The following is an 18,586-nucleotide window of genomic DNA, read 5'->3' as shown; positions in this document are numbered from 1 at the left end:
AAATCTCCAGCATCATGCACCTCACGGCATCCCAAGCACCATGAGCTGTTTGATTCCAGGAGCTGACCTGGTGCAGTGCAGCTGGTTTCACGGTTGGGCTGTCCGCTTTTTGCTGAACCTTGGTCAGAGATGGCATACTGCTTACGGCAGGTTAGCCCACATATTAAAGGCTGGTTTTTTTACCCCCCAATTATAATTAACATGCAGAGTTATATTAGTTTCAGGGGTATAATACAACTATTCAACAATTCTACAGTTCTCAGTGCTCATCAAGATAAGTGTAATGTAGGGGCGCCTGGGTGGCGCAGTCGGTTAGGCGTCCGACTTCAGCCAGGTCATGATCTCGGGAGTTCGAGCCCCGCGTCAGGCTCTGGGCTGATGGCTCAGAGCCTGGAGCCTGTTTCCGATTCTGTGTCTCCCTCTCTCTCTGCCCCTCCCCCGTTCATGCTCTGTCTCTCTCTGTCCCAAAAATAAATAAACGTTGAAAAAAAAAAATTTTTTTTAAAAAAAAAGATAAGTGTAATGTAAACCTCTTTTTTTCACCCGTCCCCTCACCTACCTCCCCTTTGGCAACATGGTTTGCCAAGGAGTCTGTCCTTTTGTCTTTCTTTCTTTATTAGTTTTGTTTCTTAAATTCCACATATGAGTGAAATCATACGGTATTTGTCTTTCTCTGACTGGCTTATTTCACTTAACATTACACCCACTAGGTTCCTCCACGTCATTGCAAATGGCAAGACTTCATTCTTTTCATGGCTGAATAACATTCCATAGGTATGTATGTATACCCACATACCACCTCTACTTTATCATTCATCTATGGATGGACACGGGTTGCTTCTGTATCTTGGCTGTTTTAAATAATGCTGCAATAAACATAGGGGTTCATATATCTTTTTGAATTAGTGTTTTCATTTTCTTTGGCTAAATATCCAGCAGTGGAATTACTGAACCATATGGTAATTCTATTTTTAGTTTTTGAGGACCCTCTATACTATTTTCCAGAGTGACTACACCAATTTGCATTCCCACCAACAGTGCACCCAAAGGTTCCTTTTTCTCCACATCCTTGCCAACACTTGTTTTTGTTTTTTTTTTTTTTTGCATGTTTTTTTATGTTAGCCATTCTCACATATGTAAAGTGATATCTCATTGTGGTTTTAATTTGCATTTCCCTGATAGTGATTTTGGCCATCTTTTCATGTGTCTGTAGGGCCATCCTAATGTCTTCTTAGGAAAAATGGGTATTCGGGTCCTCTACCCATTTTTAATTGGACTATTTTTTATTGTAGTTTTAAATTTCTTTTATTATTAATATTTTTTTGGTGTTAAGTTATATAAGATCTTTATATATTTTGGTTTTTAACCCCTCATCTGATGTATCATTTGCAAATATCTTCTCTCATTCAGTAGGTTGCCTTTTTGTTTTATTGATGGTTTCCTTTGCTATGCAAAAGCTTTTTATTTTGGTGTAATCCCAATACTTTAATTTTCCTTTTGTTTCTCTTGCCAGAGGAGACATATCTAGAAAAATGTATCTATAGCTGATATTAAAGAAATTACTGCCCATGTTTTCTACTAGGAATTTTGTGGTTTCAGGTCTCACATTTAGGTCCTTAATCCATTTTGATTTTATTTTTGTTTATGGTATAAGGAAGTGGTCCAAATTCACTCTTTTCCATGTAGTTGTCCAGTTTTTTCAATACCATTTGTCTTTTTCCCACTGTATATTCTTGCCTCCTTTGTCATAGATTAATTGACCATAAAAGCATGGGTTTATTTCTGGACTCTTTATTCTGTTCTATCGATCTACGGTGTCTATTTTCGATGCAGGGTCTTTTGTGGTTCCATATGCATTTTAGGATTATTTGTTCTAGTTCTGTGAAAAATGTTGGGATTTTAATAGATATTGCATTAAATATGTGGATATTTAATGCTTTGGGTAGTATAGACATATTAACAATATTTGTTCTTCCAATCCATGAGCACAGCATCTTTCCACTTGTGATTTCTTCAATTTCTTTCATTAATATATAGTTTTCAAAATACAGATCTTTCACCTCCTTGGTTGTTTATTTCTGGGTACTTTATTATTTTTGGTGCAATTTTAAGTGGGATTGTTTTCTTAATTTCTCCTTCTGCTACTTCATTAATAGTGTATAAAAATGCAACATATTTATGTATATTAATTTTATATTCTGTGACTTCACTGATTTATCAGTTCTAATAGTTTTTTGGTGGAGTCTTTAGGGTTTTCTATATTTAGTATCATGTCAACAGTAATTAGTGAAAGTCTTACTTTTTCATTACCAATTTAGATATCTTTTATTTCCTTTCCTTTTTTTAAAAAAAAAAAAGCTTATTTATTTTGAAAGAGAGAGAAAGAGAGTGCAGAGGAGGGGCAGAGCAAGAATCCCAAGCAGGCTCCATGTTGTCAGCACAGAGCCCAATGTGGGGCTTGATCTCATGACTGCAAGATCGTGACCTGAGCCGAAATCAAGAGTCAGACCCTTAACTGACATGACTATTATACATTTTTGATTTGTGGTTATCATTAGGCTTATATATAACATCTTATGCACATAGCAATATTGATTGTCAAACATAGGGTGTGAACCCATTCTAAAAGCACTAAGTTTTTACTCCCCACCAACCATGTTTTATGTACATAATGTCATACTTTGCAACCTTTTATTTTGTGAATCCCTTGACTGACTTTTGTATAATTGATTTTACTGCTTTTGTGCTTTAACCTCCATACAGTTTTATAAGTGATTAATCTACTTTTTTAGTTTTTTTTTTTTTAAGTTTATTTATTTTTGAGAGAGAGAGAACATGAGCAAGGGAGGGGCAGAGAGAGAGGCACACAGAATTCCAAGCAGGCTCTCCACTGTCAGTGCAGAGCCCAATGTGAGGCTGAACCTGAGCTGAAATAGATATGTAACCAACTGAGCCACCCACGTGCCGCTTGTCTAACTTCCTGTGTTTGTTTTTATGTATTACGAGAGTCAGTTATGTCCCTTAGTCTTGAAAATAGTGGCTTTATGGGGCGCCTAGGTGGCTCAGTTGGTTGCATATCTGACTCTTGATTTCAGCTCAGGTCATGATCTCACGGTTCATGGGTTCCAGTCCCACCTCAGGCTCAGTGCTGGTGGCATGGAGCCTGCTTGGGATTCTCTCTCTCCCTCCCTCTCTCTCTCTGCCCCTCCCCTGCACTCATGCATTCTCTCTCTCTGTCTCTGTCTCTCTGTCTCTCTCTCAAAATAAATAAACTTAAATATTTTTTTAAATAAATTACCCATATAATAAATGAATTATAAAATTACATTTTCTAGAGAATGGGCAGTTTTTTAAACTTTAGGTCTCTCTCTCTCTCTTCTATAAGTAATGGTAGACTACACTGTAACGACAGTATCTTAAACAGTAATTTTTCATACTAATAGACAATGAACAACAAAATTCAAAGTCTGTCACAGAAAAACATTGACGGAATACATTTTATTGATAATTCAATTAATCAAGTTGTATTACTAATCAAGCTTCAGTGGTGGCTTTAACCCACACTGGTGCTTTTGATGTACAGGAAGAACACACTATGCTGAGGTCACACCTTCTCACCATCCCTGCTTCATCAGGCCAGAGCATCAGAGGGCCAAGGCATGAGAGGAAATGATTGTGTGCAATTTGCTACTAAGAGTGCTCTAAAGCTGCAAGTAATGGTGGGTCAGCTGTGTCCTCTTCACAGACTTTAAGGGCAATATGCTTTTCTGGCCATAGGAAGACTTTTTTTTAAGTTTTTATTTAAATTCCAGTTAATTAACATACAGTGCACATAGATTTCAGGTGTACAATACCTGGTGCTTATCACAAGTGCACTTCTTAATCCCCATCACCCATTTAACCCATCCCTCCACCCACCTTTCCTCTGGTAACTATCAGTTTGTTCTCTATAGTTAAGAGTCTGCTCCTTGGTTTGCCTCTTTTTTTTTCCCTTCACTCATTTGTTTTGCTTCTTAAATTCCACATGAGTGAAATCATATGATATGTCTTTCTCTGACTGACCTATTTCATGTAGCATAACACACTCTAGTTCCATCCACATCAGTGCAAATGGCAAGAATTCATTCTTCTTCATGGCTGAGTAATATTCTAGTGTGTGGGGGAGGGGGTATGTGTATGTGTGTGTGTGTAAACACCACATCTTCCTTACCCATTCATCAGTTGATAGACACTTGGGCTCTTTCCATAATTTGGCTAGTGTGGATAATGCTGCTAGAAATGGCCATAGGAATATATTAAAACTAATGGCTATCGTGTCATTGTTGGAACCCCAGCTTTTCTTCTCTAAATTCTGCTCCTTGTGTTTGTTTTCCTCAGATGCTAACACGGATTGAAAGCTTGCTAAGCTTACATTCTGTCATAGTGACACCTCAAGAGAAAAATAACAAAAGATTGAAGGCAAAATTTTGTCAACCTAGTATCACAAACTAGACTTTGAATTTCATTCAACCAACTAAAATGCATAGACTTCTTAAGCATCTGTCTACAATGCTTTCATTACAAACAGCTACATCATTCTGAACTAGGCCTTTGGTGAGATGAAAGATTAACTCTAAGTGCTCATCAAGTTGTTTGGTATTTTACAGAAAACAATACAATAAATCTTAAAATCCCAAATCAAATTTATTAGCAATACACATAGGCATATGAGTCCTACTTCAGTGACTACTGACATCTAACATATCTAAAACCAGAGTGGACTCAACATTCTAATGTTGAACACAGATTTAACATTTCTTTTTTTAAATGAATGAACTCCAAAAATATCACATGGTTGTTTTACACTTGATCCGGTCTGCATGTTGTAGCTCATCCAGAACATTTCTGATGGTCTCTACAGAAACTTCTCCTCTGTGATGTTTTTTTGATGCAAGATTCCATACATTTTCAAATTCTTCATCAGAAAGCCTGACACCAATGTTACATAATATCTCTGCAATCTAGGGGAAAAATTGAAAGTCAGACTGAGATCTATGTTTTTAAATTTGTATTTTAATCTCTTTAATATTTTTAGAGTGCCTGGGTGGCTCAGTCAGTTAAGTATCTGACTCTTGATTTCAGCTCAGGTCATGATCTCATGGTTAGTGAGATCTTAATGAGCCATGTTGGGCTCTGCGCTGACAGACTGAGAGTCTCTCTCCCTCTCTCTCTGCCCCTCCTCCACTCACACTCTAACTCTCTCTCTCAAAATAAATAAATAAGCATTAATGCAATTAAGAGGGTATTCACCTATACTGACCCATATATAAAATTACTTTCAACTATTTAAGTGTTTCTGGTTATTTTTTTTTTTCAACGTTTATTTATTTTTGGGACAGAGAGAGACAGAGCATGAACGGGGGAGGGGCAGAGAGAGAGGGAGACACAGAATCGGAAACAGGCTCCAGGCTCCGAGCCATCAGCCCAGAGCCTGACGCGGGGCTCGAACTCACGGACCGCGAGATCGTGACCTGGCTGAAGTCGGACGCTTAACCGACTGCGCCACCCAGGCGCCCCTGTTTCTGGTTATTTTAAAAGGTAGTTGGTGCCTGAGTGGCTCAGTCGGTTAAGCGTCTTTGGCTCAGGTCATGATCTCACAGTTCGTGGGTTCAAGCCCCATGTCGGGCTCTGTGCTGACAGCTCAGAGCCTGGAGCCTGCTTCGGATTCTGTGTCTCCCTCTCTCTCTGCCCCTCCCCTGCTCGCACTCTGTCTCTCTCTCTCTCTCAGAAATAAACATTAAAAAAAAATTTTTTTAAGGTAGCAGCCAAATTCAAGCAGAAAGAATAAAAAGTTAGAGAAGACACATTGGATTTAAGTTCCATCTCACTCACTTCTTGTCACTAGGATCTTGTGTATGTCATGTAAACCCCTTGAAAATTCCCTTCTCTAAAATAGGATCATTTATAAAATGTCCCTAATTGGCCCGATATAAACTTTACAGTTGTGAATGTGCAAATGCCAGAGAGATAAAGCATGCATGAACAACTGAGCAAACTAAAATCTGAACATACTGAAAGCCAGCAAACTTTGGTTAGCAACCTCTCTGCAATGATAATTATTAAGGGAAAACATAAAGAAGGAAAGATAAGACATAGACATGGAAAGAAATGTTAGAGTGAGTAGAGGAAATAAAAGATTTGAAAAAAAATTAAATTTAAAGGAGGAAAAACATTTATTATGAAGCACACAGAAAAAAAAAAGCAGAGGGAAATAGAAAGAAAGGTTAGACAGTGAATAGGAAAGCCAAAGAAATAGAAGAGTTGCAGAATACATCTATTAAGTGGAATCTTAACAATTTAAGGATCCTGGAGAAATGATGTGCCCTCCTGGGAAATTAACCGTATGATCAACTACACTTGAAATTCAGAAGAGCTGCCTGAAGCTGCAGTTGTACAGCAAAACACCTCAGTGCCCCTGTGCAGAACAGCGTTTTCCTGCTGCCCCACCCACAGTGACAGGGAAGGAGTGTCCCCACAGAGTCAACTCCTGAAGTGGCCTCCTCCTCCACTTCCTTTCCCCCTCCTCAGGAGGCATCCCTCCCTTAGGTCCCCATTCCATTGTAATACACAGATTAGCTGATCTTTCCAGAAACCCGTCCATTCTCATTCCAACCACTCATCTGGGTTCTTTTTTTTTCCAGATGTGTGAGACAAAGGATGACTTCCTAGTTAAAAGAATTTTAGGCAACATGCAACAAGCAGGAGATTTTTGTTTCTTTTGGCAACCCTGAACTTCTATTTCATATGGCCGTTAGAGTAATTAAGGGATGTGAAAACACAGTCTGGGGTGTCCCTTCTCTGATCCCCTGGGGTGGTCCCAAAGGCCAGGCAAAAGGCCTCTCCTCTGAGTTTCTCCCTTCCTCTGTCCCCTACCTCAGTGGGGATGAATTGTTAGAATGAATCTGTTATAATTAAGGTAGGAGTTAGTAAATTTTCAAGTAATCAACTCTTCATCTGAAGTCTCAGAAACCATCATATGTCTACATGTCTCCTCATATCATTCCTAGATCTGGATATGAGAGTTCTGAAGCAGCAGTTGTGTCCTAGATTACACGCTGCCTTCCACGAGTGCAGATCAAGCAGGCTGACCATGCATTGCTATTAATCCTTGGCCCTAAGAACCCTAGTGGCTATTCTGATGTAGCTGGTCACTCCTGTTTTCTAACCCACCTAGGAAGAAAATCACCTGGAATATGAGGACCATGTTTTCTAACAAACAAAACAGAAACAAGATACATGGGCTGACAAAGGACGTGGCAACAGGATGGAATATTTTAAATCAGATAGCAGTATATAAGGAGGGTGGCAGAGTGGCCCTTCTCATGCCTACTCTTTGGTTTTGGAGATATAAAACCATGAGATACTTACACAAGGAAAGGAGTGATCCCTTTTGATTGAGTTCCTTAGGAAAACATTTCTTTTTATACATAGGTCCTAGTGGATGTATCATATGAGAGTAATGTTTCCTATCACAGAGGAAACTCTGCTCCAAGAATTGTACCAAAATGTCACAACCAAACAATAGTATCCTTAAGAATCCTCTATTTGGGGATCCTGATGACTCTTGTAACATAAAAGCTCAACTTTTTAAAAGTCTAAAATTAAATAGTTGTTGATAAATAAGCATTTTCATCTTTGTGTGTTTATGCAAAGTTGACATGTCTTTCAACTCTTTTGAAATAATACACTCTACCTCTTTTTTAGATCTTGTCTTGAAGAAGTCTCTTTCAAACACTCCTTTCTGGCCAAAGATGGTAGGATGTAGTAATGAATAGGCATTGCCCTCTTCACCATAATTAGTTCTATCACTGATGCGACGAATTCGGGGGGCAGGGATATCAGACCGAATGGTTGGAACACCATAGATGGGATAACCTAGGACATCAGTGAGAGAGGAAAACAGACATTCTACAACTGAGCTATACAATACAGTAGCTACCAGTCACCTGTCACTATTGAGTACACACTTGAAATGGGGCTAGTCGGGGGTGCCTCGGTGGCTCAGTCCGTTAAGCATCTGACTCTTGATTTCGGCTTGCGTCATGATTTCACATTATGAGATTGGGCCCTGCATTGGACTCTGCATGCTTGAGATTCTCTCCCTACCTCTCCCTCTGCCCCTGCCTTGCTTGCATGCATGCACTCACTCTCTCTCAAAAAATAAAAAAGAAATATTTAAAAAAAAAGAAAAAAAGAAAAAGAAATGGGCTAGTCCAAGTTGAGATGTAATGTAAGGGTAAAATACACACTGAATTTCAAAGATTTAGTACTCCCAAAAAAGTGAAATATTTAATCATATTGTATTGATTACTTGTTGAAAAGGTATTTGGAAGATCTATGTATTATATATAAAGTGTATATACTATTAAAATTGATTTCACCTGTTTCTTTTTCCTTCTTTTTTTTTTGTGAGAGAGAGAGAGTGCAAGCAGGAAGGGGCAGAGAGAGAGAGGACAGAGGATCCAAAGCGGGCTCTGCACTGAGAGCAGTGAGCCCAACATGGGGCTTAAACTCACAAACGGTGATCATGACCTGAGCCAAAGTTGTATACTCAACGACTGAACTACCCAGGCGCCCCTCCCTGTTTCTTTTTCTTAATGTGGCTACTAAAATTTTTTAAATACATATAACTCCAATTATATTTTTATTGGACAGTACTATTCTAATGGGAGTAGAAGCTCATTACACCAGAATATATGGCATATCTAAAAAATCCAGTTAAGAAAAACATGCAAATCTTAGTCATGTCCTTAGTCTCAGGAAGTGATCTTGACCAACATAAAATAATCTTTCTAACTAACCAAGAATCATCATGCTCAATATTAAGATAATGAGGTGTTATGAGTTGAACTATATTCTCCCCAGATTTATATGTTAAAATCCTGACCACCAGTACCTCAGAATGTGACCTTATTTAAAAACAGAGTAATTGCGGGGTGCCTGGGTGGCTCAGTTGGTTAAGCATCCAACTTCAGCTCAGGTCATGATCTCACGGTTTGTGGGTTTGAGCCCCACATCATGCTCTATGCTGACTGCTTGGAGCCTGGAGCCTGTTTCCGATTCTGTCTCCCTCTCTCTCTCTGCCCCTCCCCTGCTCATGCTCTGTCTTTCTCTCTCTCTCTCAAAAATAAACATTAAAAAAAAGAAAATAAATAAATCATTAAAAAAAATAGTCATTGTATTTGTGATTAATTAAGATGAGGTCATACTGGAGTAGAGTAGGCCACGCATCCAATGTGAGTGGGGTCCTTACAAAAGGGGGCATCTCACACAGGAGAACACCATGTGAGGGTGAAGGCAGGTATCAGGGTGATACAGCAGAAGCCAAGGAACACCAAAAATTGTCAAAATCTAGGAGAGGAGACTGGAACAGATTCTCCCTCACAGCTCTGGAAGGAACCAACTCCCATCAATACCCTGGCCTCAGACTTTCAGCCTCCAGAACCATAAGATGATAAATATCTGTTGTTCGAGCCATCCAGTTTGCAGTACTTGTTATGGCAGCCCTAGCAAACTAGCAGAAGGAGAATGAAGATACAGAGAAGAGTTTTGTGACAGCTCTTCAAATATTTGAAGGCAAATCTGTTTGTAGCTAAGAATCACATGGTTTATAAGTCTCCTAACAGTTGGTGAAGTCTGCGTAATATTCAATATTCTGCTCATCATAGATCAATTTCATTAGTGTTGAGAGAATCATATTACTTGGGTCATCATTAACAATAGTTCAGTTCTCCCTACATTTACTGAGACCCCCCTGGTTGCTTCAAATACAGAACTGAATGAAAGGTCCTAGGCTTTGAGAAACAGCCTAATGAAGATAAGAGACTGGGGATAATACAAGGACAAAGAACACTTCTATGTTTGCTGATCCTTTTAGAACTCAGCAAATAACGTGACATACTCACAAAGAGAAGGAACAGCTCCTACAACTGCATTGATCTCAGAAGAAGTTGTCTTATAGTGATTAGAAACTTTATCACTTGGCCTCAGAAGTGTCCGGAGAGTCTTTTCTGAGCTCCCTGGTTCTTTTAAGACAGTATCTTCTGGCTTTATCAGGAGAGTTGGTTCAGATTCTTCAATATTAGCCTCCGCAGGGTTTGCACAATCTGGTTTTCTACCTTCAAGCAAAGAGGGAAAGGCGGGGGAGTCGGGGGGGGGGGGGGAAGTACAGGAAGAAATTACTACTTGGTGCTTACTGCTCTACAGCAAAATCCATTTTCCTGGTTAGTCCCTCCTTGCTGGTGGAGACAGAGACTGGGCTGATGGAAACCCTCCACTGAAGCCAGCGTCCCACTGTGGGAGAGCAAGGGCAGGCTGATGACATATATGGGAATCCCAATGTAGCCTAAGGTTTCTTCTTGCCACTCCACTCGCTTTACTCTAAAATAAAGCTTTTAAATCTGAGAGACCAAATGAAACCATGGAACCTATTTCTCCTTAAAAAAAAAAAAAAAAAATAGAATTTATTTTCATATTTAACTTGAACTACAGGATTACCAGAGTTGTTTCCAGAGCTCTCCCCCAAGGAGGGAGGGAGAAGACATATCGGGGTTGTAAATTCCACCCATGCCTGATGGTGGCAGGGAACCCCATTTATTGCAACATTTGGACTGGCAGTGAGAACACAGCGTGAGCTCAAGAACCGATTATATAAATCATATAGGGTTAGGTTATATACCTCCTCGAATCGGTATATAAAAGAAAACCCTGAGGTAAAACTCCAATTCTAAGACTCTGTCTTTTTGAAGATTTACTTTACTGAGTCATTCCGAAATTTAGGACTGAATTCCTGACACAGCTTTTTCACAGACCTGGTAGCTACACAGCCAGCACTAGAGGGCGCTGTGGTCTTTCAATTTCTAGAAGAACTCTCAGGGTTCTGGGAAAGCCCAAGCAAGGGTTGCAAAGGCAAATGGAACCCCAGTATCAGATTGGGGTGAGAACCATGGCAAACCAGAAAAGACATGCCTATCTAAAGTCTGCAGTCCCTATTCAGCTCCTGCCAATTGTTGCCATGAACACTTTCAGAGGTGTTCCAAAACCTCTAATGCTGTCCCTGCACCCCTCAAAAGGCAGAAATCTGGACAAAGTATGAGAAACAGTTTCTCAGAAAACTGTTAGAAAGCTACTTCCTTATTAACTAACTGGAATTTTTTTTTAATTTCAAAAGTAAAAAAATAATAAAAAACAGTAACTTGAAAGAAAGAAATGAAGGAAAGAAAAGAAAAGGAAAGAAAAGAAAAGGAAAGAAAAGAAAAGAAAAAAGAAAAGAAAAGAAAAGAAAGAAAAGAAAAACAAAGAAAGGAAGAAAGAAAGCAAGCCACTACCTTAGAACACTTACCTCTTTTCCTCTAGAAGTCAACAGTAATATAGAATTTGATATAAGAAAATTCCTGTCAGGGGCACCTGGGTGGCTCAATCAGTTGAAATTCAGTTGAAACTTTTGATTTCAGTTCAGATGGTGATCCCAGGGTTGTGGGATCGAGCCCCACATCAGGTTCTGCACTAAGCATGGAACCTGCTTAAGATTCTCTCTCTCTCTCCCTGTGTCCCTCTCCCCGCCAACCCCTACTCACCTGTGCTCACACTCTCTCTCCAAAAAATTAAAAAAAAAATTATTCCTGGTGAAACATTCCTGAGCCCTTCCTGACTAAACCACTGGCCACTATCTTAGAAGATTCTGAGAAGGTGAAAAATTTCAAGGACTCCATTGAAAATGGCTGATGAAGTCAGAACCCAAAAACCAAGAACAATTTGAAAATCTGGTTTCAAACCAGCTTCAGCCCTCGGCCACTATTCCATGAGTTGTGCCAAGAAGAAAATAAATCTATCACCCCTTTGTATTTCTGAGAGGACGAGGGTAGAAACGTTTTCCATAAAATCTTCATTAGGCAGAGAAGAACTTCCTGCTTTCCTTGTGGTTAGAAAAGAAAGGCCATCTCAGAAACCCATAAGGGGTCACACATCATCAATAAAGCCCCAAATTTGGTTTTGACCTTGCAGGAAGGCATGACCCAGAAATAAAAGTAAAAACAGTAATAACTTCACTTTTTAGAGAAAAATATTCCAAGAGGAGATAAAAAACGTAAACAGTCTTTTAAAAAAGTTAATCTTCCTTAATAATCAAGATTTGAACATTAAAGCAAACAAGGTATCATAACAACTAAATTACAAGAATGTTTGAAATAATACTCAGTGGTAGCAAAGTTAGGGTCAAACCTCAAAGATTTTGCTGATACAATCACAGACTGCTACAATCATTTACAAAAGCAAAATGAAAATACAGAGTTCTTCTGGGACAATAATAACATTCATAAGAAATGAAATATAATTAGAAACAAAGCTTTTTGAGTGTTATCAATATTACTTTCAAAATATCTGGAAACAACCTAAATTTCAAAGAGTAAGGAAATGGCTTAGTAATTCATAATATATCAGCATGAGGGAACTGAAAATGAAATTTACAGAAAAGTTTACCATAAAACTATTTCTTAATTCCATAGAAATTTGAAAGCTAAAGTTTAAAAAGTCAAATAAAAATGGTACATTCACTGTGATTTTAGCTACATTTAAAATATACACACATGTCCATATACATAGTATATATGTCTATCAATATATGGTTAGTGATGTAGGAAGTCAATGTAAGAAAATGTAATAGAAGAAGTGTTCTTACGTCAAATTCTATTTTACTGTTGACTTTTCCTGGGGGAGGGGAGCTAATTAAGACAATGGTTTTCAAACAGTTTTCTGAGGAACTGTCTTTAGTGTTTTAGGTCTCTGTGTAAACTGTTTTGCTTTTAATTTTTTTCTTCTGAATGAGGAGTACATAGTTCCAAATTCAAGAGATACAAACACCTAGATTAAAATGTGAGTCTTGCTGCCACCGTGTCCTTTAGCTACCTGGTTCCCCTTAAATGTCATCAAACTCTTTCCTGTCCTTCCACAGGTATTCTATGGATAAACAAGCAAATAATATATGTATGTGCATATTTAATATTATATATTAAAGTTGACAAGAGTCAAGCTTCTAGAAAAGTAAAAATATAAAAGTCCCTTGAAGAAGTTAGCAAATCTTCAAAAATTAAATACCTTTAATAATGACCCTCTCTTCATACTCTTTCAGAGGCATTTTATCTTTCCAGTTAAGAAAATTTGCAAACTCTAGGTAGTTAATCAGTCCATCTTTATCCACATCACAGTAGTCAAATAGCTGGGCCAGGAGCGTCTCATCTAAGTGCAAGCTGACCTGATCACAAGCCTCCCGAAGCTCAGCTTTATCTATCGCCCCATCTCCATTCTGTTAGACACAAAGCAGAAAAAGATGAAGCAAGCATCATCTTTAAGAGCAGAGTATGCAACATCTATTATTTCATTTAAGAAAAAAAAAGAGATCTATCACATAAATTCAATGAATTTATCTTATTTTTTTACAAAAGAGCAGGCAGTTATTAAGGTAAGTCTTCATTGTGTCATCCTAACATCCGCACAGTAATTCCAACCCTGGTTGGAGCAGGGTGTGGCTCAGAATCTTTGTTCATTCTATTTTAATAATTTTTTTTCCAAATACTTTTTTTCTTTAAATCACGTTGTGGTAGGGCAGGTGTAACCATGATTTGTGCTTGACATTTCATTTAACCAACATCTTGTGCTTTTGACAGCTTTCTACCATTTCCCATACTTTCAAAGTTTTTAACGCCTCTGGTGCTCAAACAGCACTAAATGGCCCTCCACTCCACTCTGGTAATGAGGGGAAATTGGGGAAGTAATTGTAGGCCAAGTGCACGGAGGTACAGCAGACAGTTGCCTGCTTGTTGTTAACATTCCTATAGGCAAGAGGGACATGCTACCAATCTGGCCCATTGTAACAATTAGCACTAAGATTCATCCTGGTAGGGGAAGCAGGAGAATTTCCACCTTCTTCCAGACAACAGCTAAAGGAGTACCTACACTGTGTGTGGAAGGAGGGAAATTTATGAAGGCTATGGGCAGGAACCAGCTGGTTTCCCTTGGGAACTAAAGGGGCAGAACACGTAATGCTTGTTAAGGAGGAAGGGCAAGAGCTGAGACGTCTTACCACTCTGGAGACTCCTCCTGGAGTCTATCAACCCTTAAGTCCATTTGGAGAGGAGAGTAAAAGGTCTGAGTATTTTTGCAGTGCGTCCTAGCTGCTATAAGGGAGCTTTGGCCCTCTCAGAGAAATTTCCCTGAGACAAACTCCCAAGAGGTGATAAATGACTCATTGACTAGTATTCAGCTCTTACACTCAGGACTGGGTTTACAGTGCTGATGAAGGTGATCCCTGGAGAATGAGGAACTGACCAATAAACTCTAGATAAATTCCTGCAGTCAGATCCCTAGTCCTGGAAAACATCCCTGATGCCTGTGTTGAAAGAGAATGAGAATTTAAAACATATTATCTCGACAGGGGGGCTGCAAATTCCCTGGACTAATGTAGACTACTTTATAAAAATCTCTGCTGCAAGCCCAAGTCAAACAAAAATGTGAACCCCACAGCCCTAGCTGAAAAGCTATGTAGGATATGGCTGTTAAATCAAAACTGAAACAGATGGTGCCAACAGTGATGACTTCAATGCCCAATATAGGGATTTGCGTGGAATGAAAACTTTGGTGGTTTGTTTCATTGAGCTACATACCACTCAAAACTCAAAGTGAATGTTTCTTATTCACCAGGTAGTGAGTCACTCTCTCCCTCTGCACCCTTGATTCCTCCCTCCTCCATGCGCCAACCTCAACTACTCTAAGGAGAAAGATGACTAGATGTGGGACCAAGGTCTCCCTGTCCCCAAGGGAGATCAAATGCCACATTCATCTGTTCAAGTAAACTGCCTAACTTCAGAGGGGCGAAGTCACGTACTTTTATGGCCTCTTTGGATATGAGTGCCAAATTGATCATCCTACTCAGTCTCTATGGGGAGGAGATGTCTAGATTCAGCTAGTGGGGTGTGGGCAGGGTTTGCTCAAAGTGGAGAAGGAAAACTAGCAATATATTATTTCTGTAGCAGAATATATTATTCCACTACTGAATGTATAACTGGTACTGATGCTTTACATGTTTGTATTATGAATGAGCCACAAGTAGAGGATGCTAGTACCTTTGGGGTCACACAACCCTAATGACCCCTTTGAGTTACAAGTCTCTGTGACTAATGATTTTGACACTTAGAGTCTCTGGGTCTGGTTTACTAACATGCTGTGGTTTTTAACCTCAATGAGAGCTATGGAGGATCAAAAATGGACAGTCAATCTACTCAGTGGGCAGAACTCAAGGCTACTCTCATTGCTGTGGCCAATATTCCCCTTGATGAACCTGTTATATTTTTACTGACTCTTGGACTATTGCCAATGGCCTGCTTGTTTGGTTTGCCATTTGGAAAACTACAGACTGGAAGATTAAAAACACTTCTTTTTGAGTCTGAAAACTATGGTAACAAATCATAGCTCCTGACTGAACCATGTGAGTAAGTCATATAGATGCCTATGATAAGGGTCCCTTCTCTGCCCATTCTCAGACTGAAATCAAGCTTCTGACTGAGCGTAAATCATCCACAGTACCACCATTGCTGCCTGGATCCGTTGTTGTACCAGACACGGCGACACACCAATCATTACAAAGAAAACCACTCCACGTCTCTGAGGCAGAGGCTACCACACCACATGCCTTACTTTGACTCCTGCCAAAAGTTGGCCAATCTGTCTACATGGAACCTGTGTCCCCTCTCAGAGCTATTAGTGGTGCATCACACTGTTGACACATTTTCAAGCTATGGAGTTGCTATTCCAGTTTAATCAGCCAGCTCCAGGCACAAGACGATGGCCCATGAAACTAACCTGAGTCTTGTGTTTTGCTTTCTGGGCCATTTTCAGCCTGACAATGGTGTGTCTTATAGCAAAAGTGTTACTCAACAATGAGCTATTGGTCAAGGTATTCAGTGAACCTTTCCTACACCCAACCATCCATAGCCATCTGGTAGGACTGAGCTTTGGAATAACCTTCCCAAAAATTGTCTGTCTACCTCACCAGCTTCTGGCTCATATCCAATGGGTCTCATCACTGAATACTGCTGGCCTTAAAAGGAATAATGTCATCTCAGCTACTTCCTGGGTAGTACTTAGAATAAAAGGATTTGGAATGATATAGACCTGTTTTGAAAATTTGGGACTCTGCTGTGACCATGATGAGTCTTTTTATTTCCCTTCTAGATTTTAAATTTCTGAAGTCAAAAGTCTACACATAATCTGGAACAATGTCTGATGTACCATGAGAGTTCAATAAAATAAAGAATTAATCCTCTAAGCTAAGAAGATTCATTCAGGAAATCATGGCTTGTTTATTCTGTTTCGTTTTGTGTTTTTCATTAAACTAAATCTGGGCATCCAATCATATAAGATTCAAATAATCAAAAATTATCCTACAGCTGTACCAGGAAGACCCACATCTTATTACCCTCTCAGAAAAAAAGCTCCTCGAGGACACCGAGCACTACATTGTACATATTAAAAGTTAACTATTTAAAAGGTATATCAAAATTAAATAATTCTCAGTAATTTCCTCTCTGCTTAATTTAATTTTATCATGAAGAATGTGCCTGGTGGTTCACTAAGATAATCAACAGCTATTAAGATGATCGTCTTGCCTATAATTACATTTTAAATGAAGAATTTTTAAAAAGCAGAGCACCATGTATTGTGGTAGATTCTCTTATTTGTATCAGTGCTATCTAAATTTATCACACATGGGGCGCCTGGGTGGCTCAGTCGGTTAAGCGTCTGACTTCGGCTCAGGTCATGATCTCGCGGTCTGTGAGTTCAAGCCCCGCATCGGGCACGGTGCTGACAGCTCAGAGCCTGGAGCCTGTTTCGGATTCTGTGTCTCCCTCTCTCTCTCTGACCCTCCCCTGTTCATGCTCTCTCTCTGTCTCAAAAATAAATAAATGTTAAAAAAAATTTTTTTAATAAATAAATAAATAAATAAATTTACCCCACTATGATCTTTGTAAGATACTTGTATTTGAGTCAAGTTTAAAATGTACTTATTTTAGCTTACATATTTTAAGTCTGAAGATTCATTTTTAAATTACCTGTAAATAGAATTTGTCTCTGTTAGAAACCAGAGAAACAGTTGAATGCTTACATTTTCTTTAAACACAACTTTGCAAGAAATGCAGTGGGTGACTGATTGGTGTTTGTCCCTGCATAATTGGTACAAATATAAATGAGACAGTTAACCCACTTTTTATTCATCAGTACAACACAGGCACACAGACCCCTAATCTAAAAAAACAAAGAAAATGAATGGATTAAACTGAATAAGCCAATGAGTAATCAAGATTTTTTTTTAAGATAAAAAATGTGAAGTGTAACTTTTCCAAAACTGTGCTCAACATTGGAAGGGAGATATAAACATTATCTTTTCTCTTTGAAATAAACTAAAATCATTCTGCTCAGGGTTTTTTCTTCTCAAATCAAAATTATGATGCGCTGCATCATTACAGGTTTATTTAGGAGCGTTTATTTGTTTATATTGGACTCATTCTAAAATAGTTTGAGGCTGCCTAGAAAAATGAGTACAATGAAACAGAGCCCGAAAAGTGAGGAAATCAGAGCAAAGAGAAAATAAAGATGGACTAAAATAAGAAGAAACTGGAATAAAAAGAGTACACAAAATGTATGCTGTAAGATCATGTTCACAAAACTAGATGTGTGTTGTTGAATTGGCTCTGAGCTTCCTGGAGGCCAACTCAAAAAGGTATTCACAATCAGTACAAAATCCATGCTACTCATGAGGTAAAAACAAACCAGATACTTAAATGAAACACAATTATTTCCTTTAGAAAGAATGGGTTTCTCTATATAAAGAGGATGCATGTGACAAAAATAAATAACAGCCTCATCGGCATACTAATAAAATTGTGCCATATTTCACAAGAGATTTGCACAATAGTGCACCTTAGTATAAGCCAAAGGCAGTGCAGCTCGGTAAAAACAATCCTGTGATGGCCTAAAATGGTGTGAGGTTATTACGCAGCCCTAGCTTTATCTGACTTTTTCAAAGGTTACAATTTAGAGTAGCTTGAAAACTGAATGATTTTACACTCTCAAAACTGAAACCACAACCACTCCCCCAAGGGAGAGACATTCTAAGTCTGACTTGGATCTTGACAGCACCACGTGTACATACTCAGCTTTAGGTATAAATGACCTAGATCCAGGAAGTCTTCCCTGGGGACCTAGGGTGCCACCCCCTCCCCTTGCTCCCAGCACAGTACAGTTAAATCTGCCTCAGCAGTTCTCAAATTGAATGTGTATCAGGGCTGCAGGGCTTGTTAATCAAATTGAATGTGTATCAACCTGCAGGGCTTGTTAAAACACTGTCGCTAGGCCCCAACCCCATGTTCCCCAATACAGTAGGTCTGGGGTGGGCCTTAGATTGTGCATTTCTAACAGGTTCCCAAGTGACCCTGACAGTGATAAAAGAACCACACTTTGGTAACCACTGATCTACTCCAGGGGTCAGCAAACTTTT

At 39.0% G+C, this 18,586-nt stretch overlaps 1 protein-coding gene across 1 annotated transcript in view; it reads right to left on the bottom strand.

Moving 5' to 3' along the window:
- Positions 1–4,571: 4,571 nt before the first annotated feature.
- EFHB (EF-hand domain family member B) overlaps positions 4,572–18,586 on the bottom strand; it is a 48,334-nt gene continuing 34,319 nt past the window's right edge. Inside the window, exons 10-13 of the mRNA XM_047098793.1 lie at positions 13,132–13,339; positions 9,945–10,157; positions 7,733–7,914; positions 4,572–5,000 (exon numbers count right to left, since the gene is read on the bottom strand). Of these exons, the coding sequence (XP_046954749.1) occupies positions 4,827–5,000; positions 7,733–7,914; positions 9,945–10,157; positions 13,132–13,339 (777 nt within the window). The 3' untranslated portion in view covers positions 4,572–4,826. The remainder of the gene's footprint in view (positions 5,001–7,732; positions 7,915–9,944; positions 10,158–13,131; positions 13,340–18,586) is intronic.

This window comes from Lynx rufus, unplaced genomic scaffold (genome assembly GCF_022079265.1).
Source record: "Lynx rufus isolate CCGP_SWC_20201006 ecotype Redwood Valley unplaced genomic scaffold, mLynRuf1.p SCAF_5, whole genome shotgun sequence".
NCBI classification, from domain to species: domain Eukaryota; kingdom Metazoa; phylum Chordata; class Mammalia; order Carnivora; family Felidae; genus Lynx; species Lynx rufus.
The sequence above is the reverse complement of the archived record's forward strand: the minus strand, read 5'-3'. Positions and strand labels throughout refer to the sequence as shown.